Source organism: Epinephelus fuscoguttatus, linkage group LG13 (genome assembly GCF_011397635.1).
Source record: "Epinephelus fuscoguttatus linkage group LG13, E.fuscoguttatus.final_Chr_v1".
In the NCBI taxonomy this organism is placed as follows: Eukaryota; Metazoa; Chordata; class Actinopteri; order Perciformes; family Serranidae; genus Epinephelus; species Epinephelus fuscoguttatus.
The window spans coordinates 19,313,115-19,329,749 of record NC_064764.1 but is presented as its reverse complement, the minus strand read 5'-3'; the positions used below and the strand labels follow the sequence as shown (position 1 = coordinate 19,329,749).

At 41.7% G+C, this 16,635-nt stretch overlaps 1 protein-coding gene across 2 annotated transcripts in view; it reads right to left on the bottom strand.

Moving 5' to 3' along the window:
- The window catches only part of LOC125899719 (protein FAM126B-like), a 59,568-nt gene that overhangs the window by 5,743 nt on the left and 37,190 nt on the right, over positions 1–16,635 (bottom strand). Inside the window, exons 8-13 of one of the 2 annotated variants that reach the window (XM_049594205.1) lie at positions 13,900–14,015; positions 10,519–10,614; positions 9,719–9,835; positions 6,733–6,820; positions 4,726–4,882; positions 3,790–3,972 (exon numbers count right to left, since the gene is read on the bottom strand). In XM_049594205.1, coding sequence (XP_049450162.1) covers positions 3,790–3,972; positions 4,726–4,882; positions 6,733–6,820; positions 9,719–9,835; positions 10,519–10,614; positions 13,900–14,015 — 757 coding nt within the window. The remainder of the gene's footprint in view (positions 1–3,789; positions 3,973–4,725; positions 4,883–6,732; positions 6,821–9,718; positions 9,836–10,518; positions 10,615–13,899; positions 14,016–16,635) is intronic. The other variant, XM_049594206.1, reaches the window with a different exon arrangement.

Here is a 16,635-nt window from a genome sequence, read left to right as displayed (position 1 = left end):
CTGACTAGCTGATTGTTTAGGAAAAGTATGAGCTCAATAACCTGCTGGACAAAGTGAGCAGAGCTCGTCTAGCAAGTGATGCAGATTTAATATATATTAGACAAGTAATATCTGGTGATATTTAAATGTAATTCTAACAACACTGACATTAAGACATCAAAACAACAAAACAATAATCCATCTATCATCGTTTGAAAGCTGAAAAGGAAAAAGATGATAAATTGAGTTAGAAAACAAAGCATGTTACTGACATACAGTATGCAGGGTAAAGCCTGTTAAACAGAGGAGACAGAGGATCAGCCGTCTGTCTTCGTCATGCATCGTTGGGACAAGCAAAATTGGACGGTAGGGAACCGCAGGCAGCACCAGAAAAGAAATGGAGAAACCGAGAAGAATAGGTCTGGATTGACATGCACATAACATGAGGAGAAGACACATGCTCTCCTGCCCCCATCCCTCCTTTCTCCTGTAGCGCTGGCACAGCGGTCAGATGGTTGGCCGGCTGAGACGAGCCCGCCCATCTGTGGAGAGCACTGAGGCGAGTCCATACACCTCATCAGATCAATAGCATTCCAGTTAGAGCTGACAGCCCACGGGGCTAAATGGGCCAGTCTGCAAGCCATTACAAGTCAACCCAATCCCAGATGAAGAGCTAAAACTTCTTCAGAGCTTTGCAATTAAGGGATTATACAGTGTTTTTGCATGTTTAAGCCTTTTGATTACAATGTGCACGTTTATATGCTCGCTATTGGTTTCCAGTCATTTCAGTGCGCTGCTAAATTCAGTCTGCAGAGCCTGAAATGTTTCTCAGACAGATCACTCACCACAGCAAACATGTCTCTGCCTTAATTTTTAATGTAATGTTATATCGTTATGTGCTAATGCAGCTGTGGACCATTTTACAAACTCTACCTTGATCTACCTTGCATTCAGGGATACTCTGAGGTGCAAAAGCTGACTGTCAGGAATCATTGTAAACATCAGTCTTAGATCCTGAATGCATATATATGGAATATGTGACAGGGATAATGTGAGTTTTGTAATGATAAAAAAAAAAAGAAAAAAAAAAAGAAAAAAAAAGAGGTGCTACTTGGATCTGACAGTGATGTAACAAAAAGAAGGTGCTCTTGATGTACATATAGGCAAACATTGTCCACAAGTAAGGAAGTAGATTCCTGAAAACTCAAGGTGTGCTGCTTTGTTAAAGGATTTATGTAAAAAAAAAAAAAAAAAAAAAAAAATTATGATCATGGCTACATTATCAAAAACAAGACGCATATCGACTGTGTGTGTTTGTCTTTGTAACTTCTGGCATTAAAAATGTGTTGGGCAGATGAATGAACCAAATCAAAGCATCCTTTAACACACCAGTAGTTAAAGTTTTTTAAAAGTGTCCATTTTCTCAAAAGGAGAACAAAAATAAAGCAATGAAATATTCACTATTAACCCTTTGAAAAGTAAGCAAATTGCAAGCAAAAACATGTGAAGACGACAATGAGCAACAAAAGAAGGAATGACCCTGAAAATTTGCAAGAAATTAGAAAAAAAAGGAAAATAAAAAACAAGAAAATCACTTTTTAAAAAAAGGGAAATTACCTGAAACAAAGTGCTTAAAAAATTACAATAATTATGTAGCATAATTTTAAATATGTTATAATAATAATAATTCTAGGTATAGTTTTTCCCTAGCTTTTCTTTTTTCAAATAATTTTTTAAATCTATTAATTTTTTGCAATTTGTGGGACATATTTATGAAGTTGCTCATTGCCTTTTTCCCATGTTGTTAAAAAGAAATCACACCAATTTGCTCACGGTTCAAAGGTTTAAATACTTGTGTAAGGAGTCTGAAAGCAGCACAGGAAAAGTGACGTTGCTCCAGGTTTGAAAGGGTTAAGGTAGCTAGCAGTACTCCAGATCTTCTGAAAGTCTCAGTTTCATCTTGGGATCTACTACATTTTACTCGCTCAGACAAGGAGGCAAAGAGGACTTAGATTTTTACTTCAAGATCAGTCAAGACCACAACTACGGGAATCTCACTAAATTGCCTGTGCAAAACAGGTGTTGAAAGTGTTGAACAAAGATGATAGAGCTGATTATACGTACACATGTATAGGGTATATGGCAATAAAACAGGTGAATGTAAAGCAATTTTAATTTGTTTTCTGTAGGTGTTTTTTTTTATGTGAATCTTTCAGTTCAGTTTGAGGAGTGCCTGTGGTTTACATGTTCCACATTTTATCCTAAGTATGTTGTGCAGTGTGGGACTAGCACTGATATGGTCTGGTCTTGTCTTTGTCTCGATACACTTTAGTTTAGGTGGTCTTGACTACAACACTGGTAGTTAGCTCAATTTTATATTTATTATCACTGTCAGGTGAAATCAAAAGGAACTAATGACTTCCAGGAAGGGAGGAAAATCAATTGAATTACCCCAAGAGGGATTAATAATGTACTTCTAATAAAAAAGTGTAATTAACAGGATTAAACATGCAAAGCCACCAATGTGGTAATTTTCCAATATTACTGCAACGCAGCACCAAACTAAAGGACATGTGTTAGGTAGATTTGTTTCTGCAACAGAATGTCCAGTAACAAATACTAAGTGATCGATCTTTAAAATAATCACAGTTCTCACTTAACTGGGTGGCAGATTTCTATCTAATGAAACAGTGTTGAGATTTCTTGCACTACAGCTGCACTGAGTTAAATCAAAGATAATGGGAAGAAGCCGGGGTGGCACTCAGACAAACGCCGACCATAAAGCCAGGGAATGAGCTGATCTTCAGTCATGTCAAAGGGATCTGAATGATGTTTCAAGATAACAAACATGTTGCAACCACACATGGAAATGGACACATTCAACAAGACAAAATGGGCCGTACGACAGGTCCTGGCAGTGGAGTTGTCTTTGCAGCTCAAATTATTGGATCTGTAAACCCTGACAATATTCAGTCCGCAAACTTGGCTTTGTCATTTGAAATGTTAGTGTTCCAGGGGTTTCATGTTTTAGCGCAAATTTTTTCAAAGCTTGCCGTAGCGTGTGCATGCATGATGAAGGGCTCATTCCCACTCACTGAGCTGAAGAAAAAATGCGGCAGAACACAGAGTTAGTGTATAATAAAGCTGCTAGAGTTGAAAAACAAAATGGAAGGCCTCTCTTGCACAGTGTCGACAGCAGATGGCTGCTGCTGGCCTGAGTGACCCAAAACTTGTGGTGCTGTCAATCACTGCGAAGGGCAGTAGAGAAACAAGATGTCTGGTGCCAGCTTTGTTAAAGACGTATACATTTTTTACTTGTTAAAACCACAGAAAAAAAAAAAAAAGAATCTATAAAACCAATTATCAGACATGGAGAGTTGAGGACGCCCAGAGTAAAAGGTCAAGCTGCAGGCTGGGCACTGAACATGCTCAGTGAGTGACAAGGGCAGCAGTTTAAAATACGTTGGAGGTATGATGAGGAAAAAAGAGAGGATATGACATGATGACAGGCCCATGCAAAATGGCCACTAGCCACACTTCCTTCAAACCCAGAATAGGCGACTCTTCCATTCTTGGTTGGGACGAAAAATAGCAGTGGTCTGGTAGAAGCGGGGTTGTTGGCTGGGGGTCTTATAGACTGGAGGAGTTAGTATACTCTGGGGAAGTGAAGAGGTAGCCAAAATGAGAACGGCAGAGTTAACCCCCTCGAGCTGAGAAGGAGTAGGGGGAGGAGGGTTGGGAAGATACAGATCGAAGGGGCACCTCCTTCTGAGACCCTCCCTGCTCTGAGTGTCCGCCTCTGTCCCCTACCCTCAAATGTGATGGGGGGAATGATGCTGCTGTTGCTGCTGCTGTGGTGGCTGTGAGGCCGCCCTTCTCTCTCCTCTTTGGCTGCGGGGTCCCAGGGAGTGTGTTGGTGGTGCTGGTGCTGGGCGAGGCTAGGAGGATTGACGACGAGGCTCAACTCTGCATCGGTTGAGTAGTCAAAACAATCTGGGAGTCAACAACACAGACGGGGAAATGTGTGTCTTTAGTGGCAGCAAGCCTGAATGGATTCGGGCCTCATCATGGGCACAGCAGGCCTAACAGCTGTCTGTAAATTCATTTGTAGATTACAAAATATAGCAAAGAGAAACGCAATGGTATTTTTCAAAAACGAACTGCCCTGTAAATCGCCCATCTACTGGGTAAAATGGAGTCAGTAGAATCTACAGGCACCATTTTGTCGACAGTTTCCCCTTAAACTGCAAACCTTAAATTTAACTGGTGATACAAAGCACAGCACACACTTGGTAGACAAGACGAGCAAAATAAAGAGCAATAAGGAGCAGTGAGTGGCACAGGCACTGCAACACAGAGACTATATGACCACAGTTACATACAATAACTGACATGAAACACCATTTGGACGATGCTAATGGTGTGACTGGTTTACACAGGAACAGGTTTCCCTCTCACTGCTCGGGACAAACACCAGAAAAGTTATTCTCTCACCAAATAGTTCCCTCTTGTGGCTTTTCACTGATTGGAAAAAAAGTTTGTAAGTTTGCAGCTTAAATCATTACTAAACACTGGTGTTTTTTCTTGCATAACATAACTCGAACTAATAATTAAAAAGTATTATAATGGATCTACTGAGCTGTCACATCTACTGAGCTCTCTCCTGCACTGACACCTGGTCCAATTTGCTCTGTGCTGCAGCCATGATGGCAGGTGTTCCTGTTTCCAAGGCTGCTGTAGTCTTACCCTCTCTCTTCCAGCGGTGGCGTCGTATGGAGGCGGTGGTGATGGCTGAGATGGAGATGCGGCTGATGGTGGGTGTCACCTCCACCTGGAGCACCTTGCGCCCCCGTGACTCATCGGGAGCGGTCTCTGGCAGCGAGTTCTTCATGGCATTCCCCAGCTGGAGGTAACACGTACACAGATACACATTGATAAGCAGTTAATGATAAATCCAGGAAAGTATTAGAAGATTCAAAGCCTGATTACAGCCATCACTGGTGATTTGTGTGAAACATGGCAGATCAAACAGTGTTTTGTATTTGACTCAAGCTTCACAGTTTCAGACAGGTTGAAAATATCATTAAAGGAACACTTCACCCATAAAATGATCATTTCTATATCAGTTAATCACCCTGTGTTATGTTGAATTTATGAAGAAAACTTGGCTTTTCTTGCATGCCTCCACCCTGAATGAAGAATCCAAAAACAAAGAAAACTCTTAATGAAGTGAAGTCATTGGGGTCCAAGTTCATTAAAAGCAAAACTATATCAACACATCCATTTACAAACTCTCAGACAACTCATGTGGCATATTCCAAATCTTATTTATCCAGTCTTGCTCATGCTCAGTACTTTCCAAACATTTTCACTAAAACGTCAACTATTTAAAACACTTCCACATAAATGGTCTCAGGCACAGATGGGGTAGCGCGTTGGCAAGTGTGTGCATTTGAACTCTGCTCGTGCATTCCACTGAAATATTGCCTCCCAGCTTGTTCATTGGCCAGGAGTTCTGCTGTTACTCAACCAAGCCGTTGTTTCCTGGCCTTCCTTCCAATTTTGAATGATATAGGATATATTAGATATGATATAAATTATCCGACTATGATAAATAATAGAATATGCACCCATTGCTTCCACATGTTTGTCAGTTGTGTTTAAATAGAGGCGAGAGAGACACAAATTTACTCTCAAAGACACACCGGCAGACAGCAACAGAGCTCAACATGTGATTGCAACAGAGCTCAACATGTGATTTCAACAGAGCAGAGGGCAGAGTCACTTGCTGACCAGCGTGGGGATATGTGGCTCTGGTGTGAATGGCCAGCAACTGCTGACAGGCGACTGCATGACTATTACCAAATCAGGGCACTTCCATGTCCAGTGTGAACCCAGTCTTAAAATGACATTAGCTTCAGGCAGATAAGTTTGTTTCTACAGGATTCCCACACTTTTTTATGGACAATATTTCAATATTTTTCCACGCCTTTTCAAGTACTTGCCCGGCGTTTTCAAACAGAGTCAAACTTCATTCAAACATAATCTCAGTGGCCTAGTGGTAGAGTGTCCGCCCTGAGACTGGGAGGTCGTGGGTTCGATCCCCGGCCGGGTCATACCAAAGACTATAAAAATGCACTCAGCATCAGGGGTTGGAATTGGGGGGTTAGATCACCACATGATTCCTGAGCGCGGCACTGCTGCTGCTCACTGCTCCCTCAGGGGATGGGTCAAATGTGGAGAACAAATTTCACACACTCAGGTGTGTGACAATCAGTGGAACTTTAACTTTAATCTCAGCTAGCTGGAATACATGAAAAGAGAGACGGACCGTGGGGAAAAAATGAAGAAACGTACGTGATGGTAAAAAAATGTGATATATCGATGCATATTCGAGGTTTGTTATGTCAACACTTACTTGGAAGGTTATCTATGAAGATTAATTTCACATTTTAATCACAAACGACAAAAAAATCCATGACTTTTTCAAAACTTTCAATGATTTTTACTAATTCTGTGACATTTCTAAGCCTGGAAACTGACTGTGAAATTCCATGACGTTTCCAGGTTTTTCATGAACCCTGTGTCTAGTTATTGATTGGGGACAATCGAACATCTGTTTGACAATCTGATATCAGGCAAAGAGTTTTCTTCACAAATTCAAGTCACACAGGTAAATAACTGATATACAAATGATCATTTTGGGGGTGGAGTATTCCATTAACTCCACACACACTGTGTTGTTGCTCTTACCAGGAGAGGCTGGGAGTAAAGCTCCAGCTGGGCTCTGTACAGAATGTCCTCCAGAGCTTCCCGCCCCATCTCCCACTCTCCATTGTATCTACACATTAAAAAAAACAAAACACAAATACACACACCGGCATTTAACAACGTCATGTTGTGATCCTATTTATGTAATCAGGAGTGTCCGACAAGATGCCTTGATGTCTGAGTCACATCCCTGTGAACTATTATTAGTTGTTTAGTAATGCCTGCAGCTTCAGGAGGGGAGGGAAGGAGACATTGTCATGCTATTGTAAGTTTAACCCGTGCTTTACCTTTTTTCTTGCAGAACTAAGTGAAGATTTACATGGAACACATTCATTCCTTTGGAATTCTGTGAAAATCAAAAAAATGCATGCAGGGAAACTTGCAAATTTAGCAATAATAAAGCTCAAGATTTGTATTTAGTCTATGTGTTCGACTGATATGCAAATAGTGTGAATAAAGGATGAATCCAAGTGCAGGTGTTGGTAACTGTTTTCATTTATCACCTGGCTCTTTGCTCAAGATGAGGGCTATCATTAGCTTTGCATGAGGTGATGTCACAACCCCGTCGTCAATCAAGAGGGATTAAAAGGAGCAGCAACAATAAATAAATGCATTATACATTAAAAATAAAGAAAAGGAGAAGAACTGCACGGCTGAAATCTCTTTGATCCGGTCCTGCACATGCATCAATCACACAGCCAGGGACAAATGCACAGGGCTCCCTTTAGACTCGAGATGAAAGGGATGGAATGAATGGGCAGGTAGAAACAGACTCTCTGATGTTTTGATGGTTGGAAAATCAGCCCGGAATACATTTGAAACCGGACAGGAGAAATAAATAAAAATTTGGTGTGTGTCTATTTGTTCTGATATCCCCCTGTGTCTCTCCCTCTCCTCTCTTCACGTGGTATTACAACGCCGTAGCATTAGCGGACATATTAACCTAAATCCCAGAGTGTCCTCAACGAGTGCCAAGGTCCCTCTGCATGTGTAGAGCTGTGGATTCATGCTTATCTGCCCTTCATATGCTCCTGCTTGGGCCAAGGGTGAATGTGAGAGCTCAGGCTGTCACTGAGGTGACCTATGGTAGGGATTACTAAAAAGGCTATTATTCTTACACACACACACGCAGTCTGGTTTTTTTTCCAGAGGCACTGACTGCTCCAATCTCCTGATTGCTGCTGTGTATGCTCGTGGGGGTGATGAGGCAGAATGCATACTCAGCCCCCCCCCTTCTTGCTACACTATCCTTAACAGTGGTGATTCCAGTTGCTACCGTATCAGGGGATCCATTGCCTAGGACAAGCTATCATCGAGGAGTCGTAATCAGCTTTGCAACGACTGTCCTCATAGGGGATGAAATCACCTGCTCCCACAATGCACTGCCGATGTAATCAGTCTGTACAGTGGGGAGCTTCTGTCTGTGGTACAGTGCTAGCATATGCTGTTGGGAGATTTTCTGCAGTAGATCACAGCAAACTTGAAGAGAGACTGGCCTCATTAGTGATGTCCCGCAAGGGCACAATACCAAAAATGAGAAACATTGTGTTATGTGCGGTGGGACCCAAAAGTCTGAGTACACTAACCAAGATACTTCAATTTTGCATTTGTTTCTAATGTAACACAGATTAAATCCACCTGAGTGTCATGTGAATGCATGCTTCATCAGAAGGGATACAACTCTATAAAATATGACCTTTTCTACAGAAGAGATTAATGTTGGTCAGTGCTACAAATGAGCTTAAATTTGATTTCTAACCCAGAAATGTTGCAGGATTTGAAATATTTCCTCTCCATTTTACATCATGTAATTTCTTGGGCTTTTAGATGTTTATGAATCATGACATTTTTAAGCCTGAATTTTTTTTTCCAGTTGAGGCATGAGGAATGGGTCGTCATTCGGTGAATCCAAAACATCTCTGGCTGGCTGCAGAAGAGTTCATAACCCTGCCTCATCCATGTTGGTGGATGGGACATGGGCCACACTACAAAACAATCAAATAACAAGTCAAATAAAATTTTCCCAGAGATAGTTTGTCATTGTTGGTAGGTGTTATCACACTGATGTGTGTGGAAGTGTTCATTTTTCTGACAAATTCAGTTTTATTTACATATTTGATGCTATAAAAAGGGGGTGTGATGTCATGATTGACAGCTGCGATGACTCGCAGTTGAGTCAGGAGGGTGTATGGGAGGTAGGCTTGGGTGATATTATGGTATGATGGTATACCAGTGTATTTAGAAATTCCAACGGTATGATTTTCAACACTATCGCCTATGAGTGGTGGGGATAACGTTACAGGACTAAAAGTCGGCCAGTAACATCAGAGAGAGACCGTGGGGAAAAATAGCATATATTTACTTCCACTCTCCATTATGTACTGAATGGCCTGTTTTAATGTGAAGAAGGTACAAAAAATAGATACCGCCCAAGCCAATATAGTGGACTATAATAGGCAATATCTCGACACCACGGCTCCACGACCTGATCACAGCTGCACAGACTATTTTAGCTGATTTTTTTTTTTTTTTTTTTTTTTTACAGTGGAAAGATGTAGGGACAGGTCTATCATCTTTATGTACAGTCTATGGGATGAACCTACAGAGAATTATCACCTGAATCAGCTTTTCTCAGCTATATAGAAATTTACAGCAAGTTTCAGCTCATTGTTAAGCTGTCCAGCTGCAACATTACTGTTTTGGGTCACTCTCAGCACTCCTATAGCATAATTTATGGTAGTTAGCACCGAACTGGTGAACATAGTGGAACAGTAAGAGGATAAAAGAGACAGATATTTTCCTCAGGAGTTGGTAGAGACAAAAATACAGCTAACACGGGATAAATATAGACTTGCATTAACCAGATGGCCACAAACATGAGTCCAAATAAGTTCTAATGTTGCTCCATTACTGCAGGATGTGTAAATGAGTGACTGTTAACAGTTATTGCAGCTTTAAAGATACATACATGGCATGATAAACGGCAGTCAGCATCTGCACCATGAACTCGGGGTCCAGCAGCACACGATTGCACGGTTCCCTCCAGAGCTTCTGCTGCTGCCGGGGGAAGCCACATACACACAGCCTGAAGAGGGAACACACATACACAGTCATATAAGTAAGGTGAGCAAAGTCATATAGCAAAGAGATGTATCATAGATCAGATGAGCCTCGATGAGGGGAAGAATTAAAGAGACCATCAGTCACTTCCTGAGTAAACTACACAAAGAGCGAACACATCAAACAGAGTGTAATCTACTCTACACTTGCAGAGGTCAGGAAAGGTTAGACAATGGGGTGTTCGGGGACTACACACTGAGGCTAAACTCTAATGCTCTGAAAACTTCACAGTCACAGTTTGCTGCCTGTCTAGACTAAGTTTGCTTCAGGCGTTGTCTCACTGCTCGCTCACGGTAGGAAAGTCCTCATATCCTGAGCCGTCTGCACGCTGCAGGTGGAACAATCGCTAGGCAGCGGCCTGACCACAGTGCCTCATATTGTGAATTCTACATTGAGCCTTTCTCCTAACTACAGGGCATTTCAGCGCTTCCCAGACAGACAGACTCAGACAGGTATCCAGCAGGGATGCTTTCATTTGGCCAATCGCAGACAACCGAGCCCTCAAGAAACTGTACTTATCAAATCCTCCTGCGACCAGGGCAGTCAGTATTGAGGTCATTGCATGGCTACAGGGGTACAAAAAGGACAAACTGTGGATGATGAAAGACAAAAAAAAGGACACATGCTTTTCATGTGCATTTTCCTCACCGTGAGCTCATTCTGCAAACTGACTGATAGGAAGATAGCGGCATGTACACCACAGCAGAGTTGTAGCACAGCATGAGGAAACACAGCACTTCAAACCTGCAATCACAAAATGTTCGGTTAAAGTTAAAACAACATGAATGCAATCATGTGATGACTTTAAATAATGTCAGTTTCATCTGATTTCAGCATAACCCCAAACTGACCATTTTTGGTTTAACATTCTATCCACCTATTTTTCTGACACCTACGGTAGATAATTATGTAGAGTTGCTCATGCAATTTATGAACTCTGAACCATAAAATAGTCTCTTAAGCAAACTGCTTGCCGAAGCTGTTTCGTTCATTGTGAACTACTGTACTTTGTATGGCTGAGTACCAAACTTCAATACTTTTCTGGCACTGACCAATTTGCTTTGATACTATCAAGTATTGAAAAATGTCCTCTCAGTCGGTACCAAATGTCAATCCCTAGGGAATAAATCTCATCAGTGCAGTGAGCCAATATGTCATAAAGGCATGCAGAAACTAGAAATACCACCACATGGTTGTATGCCTCCATGCACCGGTGATGTTGCAATTACAGTTTACATCCATGTCTGTAAAAACATGGATGCTCCACATACATCTCTTCCTGGCAGCACAGGAGATCTATACATCAGCACAGTTTCAAGGTGGGCACCCAAGATTAGTGTCAGCAATTCAGTATCTGACAAAATGTCTCCCCCTCTGTTCCTGAGATATGATGTTGAAAAGTGTTTTAGCAGAACATTATGCTGTCAAAGTTGACCTTTGACCCTCTTGATGTAACATGTCATTACTTTGGGGCACCCAGCAGATCACCTGTTAGAGCAGGTGCCCAATGTGCAAAGGCTTTGTCCTTGCCACAGTTTGTGTCAAATATAAAAAAAATTTGCTCAAGGTGTTCTTGAGATATTGTGTTTACATGAATGAGATGGATGGAAGGTCACAGTGACCTTGACCTTTGACCACCAAAATCTAATCAGTTCATCGTGGAGTCCAAGTGGATATTTGTGCTAAGTTTGAAGAAATTCCCTCAAGACGTTTTTGAGATATCGTGTTCATGAGAATGTGACGTATGTCTGTATGGACAGACAGAGGGACAACCTGAAAACATGATGCTTCCTGCAACGACTATTGCCAGTGCGAAGGCAAAAAAATGTTACACCCCGAGTGTTACACACTCATGTGTGCTGGCGTGACAGTGTGCGTCACAGGTATAAAAAATGTCTAAAAGAAATCTAAAGAGTTGCTCCACTTCATCACGCTCGATGCCAGTAGCACACAATGCAATATATGGAAAAAGGGCATTGTTGACATATCAGATTTGATGGAATCAATGTGTATGACATAAATTTAAAATCAGTAAGTTGCCCCGTATTCGACTGCATGAAGTCTTGTACATGGATGTTTAATTAAGTTAATGTTACTGTAATAGGTGTGGTGACTTACGGTGCACCTAAAGTGGGAGTTTCCCAGTTCCCGGTCAGAAATTCCAACTGGAATGTCCCCTGAAGTCGGATTTCCAAATTGAAAAGTCAGAGGAAACTCACCTGCCCTGACCTCAAAGTCCAATATGGCTGCTCTGCGCATCAAAAGTAGTGAAAGCTATAGTAATATACTGTTTATTAGCACTTCAGTCTTATTTGTGTCTTACTAAAATAGTCATACAAACAGTCCTTTTGAACTTCTATCTGTGAACGTGTTGCTACACTGTTTTGTAGCACTGATTGGGCCCCGAAATTCAAGCCCAACCCAAGCCTGAACCACGGCAGCAGTTTCAGGCCCGAGCCCAATTAAAAACCTGAATTTCTACTGTAAAATTTTTTCGGGTGGAGCCTATCCTAGCTGACATTGGGTGAGAGGCAGAACACACCCTGGACAGGTCAACAGACTATCACAGGGCTGACACATTCATGCTCACGCTCACACCCGCACGTACGCGCAATTCAGAGCCATGTCTTTGGACTGTGGGGGGAAGCCAGAGAGAACCAAATCCGGGGAGATGGGGAGAACATGCAACAGTGCCGCCCCTTAGTGGTAAAATATTTAGCAACAAGGCACTAATTGGTACTGGAATCAGAATTGTGTCTGACTTATCGCATTTTATGGGTATTGTCAAAGTGTTAATTAAAAGTGTGCCTTTTTCAAACCCATAATAGGCCATGTCTGTTTAAATGTGATGTAAATTACATGTTCATGTCTCATTTCACTCAATGCAGCAGTGCATTAGTCAGTAGAGTGAGTGGAACTGTCAATCTACCTGCTGCAGAAAAAAAACATGAACACAGATGCCAAAAGACTGCAGATATTTGAGAACAGTGGATTGTTTAGAGATCAATTAGGAGAGAGGCAGTGTTTGTATGGTAACATACAGAAGATAAACCTCGGCTTACAAGCAAAGATAAACGGTGTTATTGAATGAGCACAACAAATCTGCTAGAAATGATCTGTTTTCAGATATCAGTCCAAATCTCAATCTTGAGCATCCCCATTTGGTGCATGTGTGTTTAAGAGTGTGTGTGTGTTGATGGAGGACAACCAGGAGGAGGACCTCGAGTGTAAGGGCCATAATTGACTCTGTGCGCAGGGGGAGGTAAATGGCCTGGCTGTATATCATCAGCTGGAGTGAGTCGGCACCTCTCAGGAGCTCCGGGCTTTCTTCTCATAAACACTATCTCAGGCCCAGGCACACAAATGGGTTTCCAGATAAGCTACGAGGCCTGGCCCTGCTGAAATCCGTTCACTTTATTTATGATGCTTTGCGCTCATCATAGCCAAGGGGTCACACTGTTCTGGACAACGCGCAGGATGACCGGCGTTATCTGTGCTGCCCTAACACATCTGAAGTATCACAGCTCATGATGTGACTGTCTCTGCGCATGTGCCACTGCAAACAAGCAGCAGCCCATTTTCTGGCAGGGCTCCAGCACGTTTCATTACTATGCTAAGATTATCATTCATCCACAGTGGCAGAGAAAATGCAAGAGCCAAAAAAGCTTTCAGGCCTGCTGAGTGTGGCCAGAGGAGGCTGAATGAGCGTCAAGGGTTACGCTCTGATCATCTTAAAAGGTCTTTTTCATCTTATGGGGAAGGATAAGATGTGAGGCTATAGAGACAAAAAATAGAGAATGATGACAGTCTTGTGGTGCCACCTGTGTTTACTGAGGCTGAACAGCCTACAGCACTGCCATTTCTCTGTATCTAAAAAAAACAACAAAAGGTTTCACCCTCTGGTAAGTCATTCAGTACGGTAGATTTAGCACAACGTCTCTAAACTGCTGCAATTTAATCTCTTCTGTGACGTTACTGCGTCTCAGATTATTTGCTCTCTGTTAACAGCTGGTGGAGTCAGAGTGGTACCTGTTCTGAGCCGTGAAGGTCTCTCTCTGTGGGTGGAGGCCGCTGTACACCACTCTGATCAGGTCATGTTGACAGAGGGCCCCCTCTGTCAATGCCATGGACCCCAGGCTAGAAGGCTGCACACACAGGAGAAAAACAAAGGTTATAAAACACTTGTCCACCATGTTGGCTCCTACAACATGATAGTACATCAGCAGTGATGCTGCCTGCAGTGCCCTTCATGTTGTTTAATGACAACCTCGGGGGCTTCTGCTCTGTTCAGATGGAAAACTGCTGTGATTAGTGTGGAGATTTTATTACAGGGGAATGATATAACTATTGGACCTCTGCCAACCTGGCAGCACCTGACTTCTCTCTGTTGGCTTTACTTATCAGTTTCTAAATTTGAGAATCGTTTCCAATTTTAGTCGATAAATTGCTGACTGTACAACTCCTCCACTAAAAGTTATGTGTTGCAACTTGCCTTGTATCTTCTACAAATTCCTTCACACAACATTAAGCTCTGAATTTCTGCACTAGTTCCTTTCAACTTCTTTCTCTTTCCGTTTTCTTAAAAGGCTTCTGCACACCTGTACTGACAGGTCAGGGTTTTTCCTGCTGTGTTTTATAGTGAAGGTGGGCCGCCCTCGCCTGACACAGCAATCACCTCTGGTAACGAGATAAAAGGTAATTCACTTTCATGAATTAAAACATTAACCTTTGGCGTGGTAAATGTCAAGGTGTTATTTCGCACATCACGAGATACCTTCAACGACTTGTTCAGGCCGTCATTTACTAAGCTGATCATGAGACAAGATTTGTCAGGATCTGAGTGACTTACTGCCACCTTCTGCTCCTGTCGGTCGTTACTGGGTCATGCTTTTATTGGGTAATTATTGGCAATAGGTATGGAGAGTATAAAGTACGCGTACCTGTTGTCTAGTATTAAGTTAATCCAGAACAGTTGGACACGTTCCCAACAAATATGGTTGATAAGGCAATCAGCAAATTATACTTAAAGGGACAGTTCACCCCAAATTCAAAAATACATATTCTTCCTATGAAACTTTACTGAATGGGGGCCAGATTAAATAACATGAAAATGCCTGCGGGCCAGCTGCTTCTCACATCATATAGGCTATTTAAAAAAAAAACAAAACAAAAAAACAATACAAATGAGACAAATGCAACTATTTCATCTTTAAGTGAAGAATTCAACTTTGCGGCGCCCATGAAAGCGACAGTCCTCGCTGTCAACTTTACACTGTCTGTGCTGTCAGGCTGTGTATTGGCAAGAATCTGGCAACAGGATATGCATCACCACACAGGGGTTACGATTCAGTTAAATGGGAAATACTGCAATATTGTAAGTAAGGCAATTTAAATTGTGGCATTTTTAAAATCTAACTGAAGGAAGACTGTCATTAAGAACACTCCATCATCTGCATAAAATTTGACTAGAAAAAGTTAACTTTTTCAATGCAATCAGAACAGTAGGATCTGTATTTAACACAGCTCCTGTAACACAGTAGTGATATGTTGTTATGTTGGAGTGGGAGAGTCACATGACTGAAAACAACACTGCTATCTAGCAGTCAGGGGTTTAAACACAACATATGCAACCTATTAATACAAAAATGTCAAAAACACTGTATCACAAAACATGCTGTGGTATTGTCTGCGACCTAGTAGGAACATCTGCTGTTAGGCAACCATACATTTGTTTGTTTACCATCTGTTAATGAAAACAACTTTGTTCTGCCTGTGTAGTTCCTACTTGTTGCATGTCTACAACCTGTATGACAGTCCTGCCTCTGTGAGGTGAATGGAAAAAATGCAAAGTGATCTTGCATAATTAACCAATAATGTGTGGGGCTAAATGTAATATACTCCGAGCAACAAGCTGCAGGCTGTTGGCCAGTTTTCAGACATGCCTGCTCTTACCTGTGGTGTTACTTATCAGTCTAGATTGTTTTGGTGTGAGTTGCTGAGCGTTGGAGATAGGACGTAGAGATGTCTGCCTTCTCTCTAATGTAGTGGAACTAGTTGGCACTCGGCTTGTGGTGCCAAGTGCCAAACAAAATACTCAACAGTGATGTCTCTTTACAGAAATCATGACCTGGTTATTCAAGATAATCCACAAACCTTGTTATGAGCAGTTCATCTAGGAATTATTGTAGTTTAGTTTAGTTTAGTTTATTTGACAATAATTAAAATACATCAGTAAAAACTACTGGCGTGTATGGCACAGGTATGACAGGATAAAGTCCAGGACTTTTCCATTGCTGTCCCTGATGTTCCATCAGACCTTCCACTACACCACAAGATGGAAACAGCCATTAAATGCCCAAAGTGGAAAACACTTGATCATAAAGCACCACATCTCAACACAGCAACTCAAATGTATTTTTTCAGCACTTTGAGTGCCACAACCTGAGTGCCATCTAATTCCATTATATTTGAGAGAAGGCAGACATTTCTACGTCCATTATCTCCAACACTTGACAATAGTACCACAGGTAAGAGAAACAATACATGTATTTTTTGATTTTAGGGTGACATGTCCCTTTAGGATAGAATAGAGTAATACTTTATTGTTTACCTTATGCATGCAGAAGGCATGCAGAAGGAATGCTTCTCTTTCTTTCATGAGTAAAACAGAAAGAGGATGTGGCACAGGTAATGACTGATTTATGTCTGGGAATATGTCACAAGCCCACTTTATTCTGATGGCGTGTGGAGTGAAAGTGACCCCTA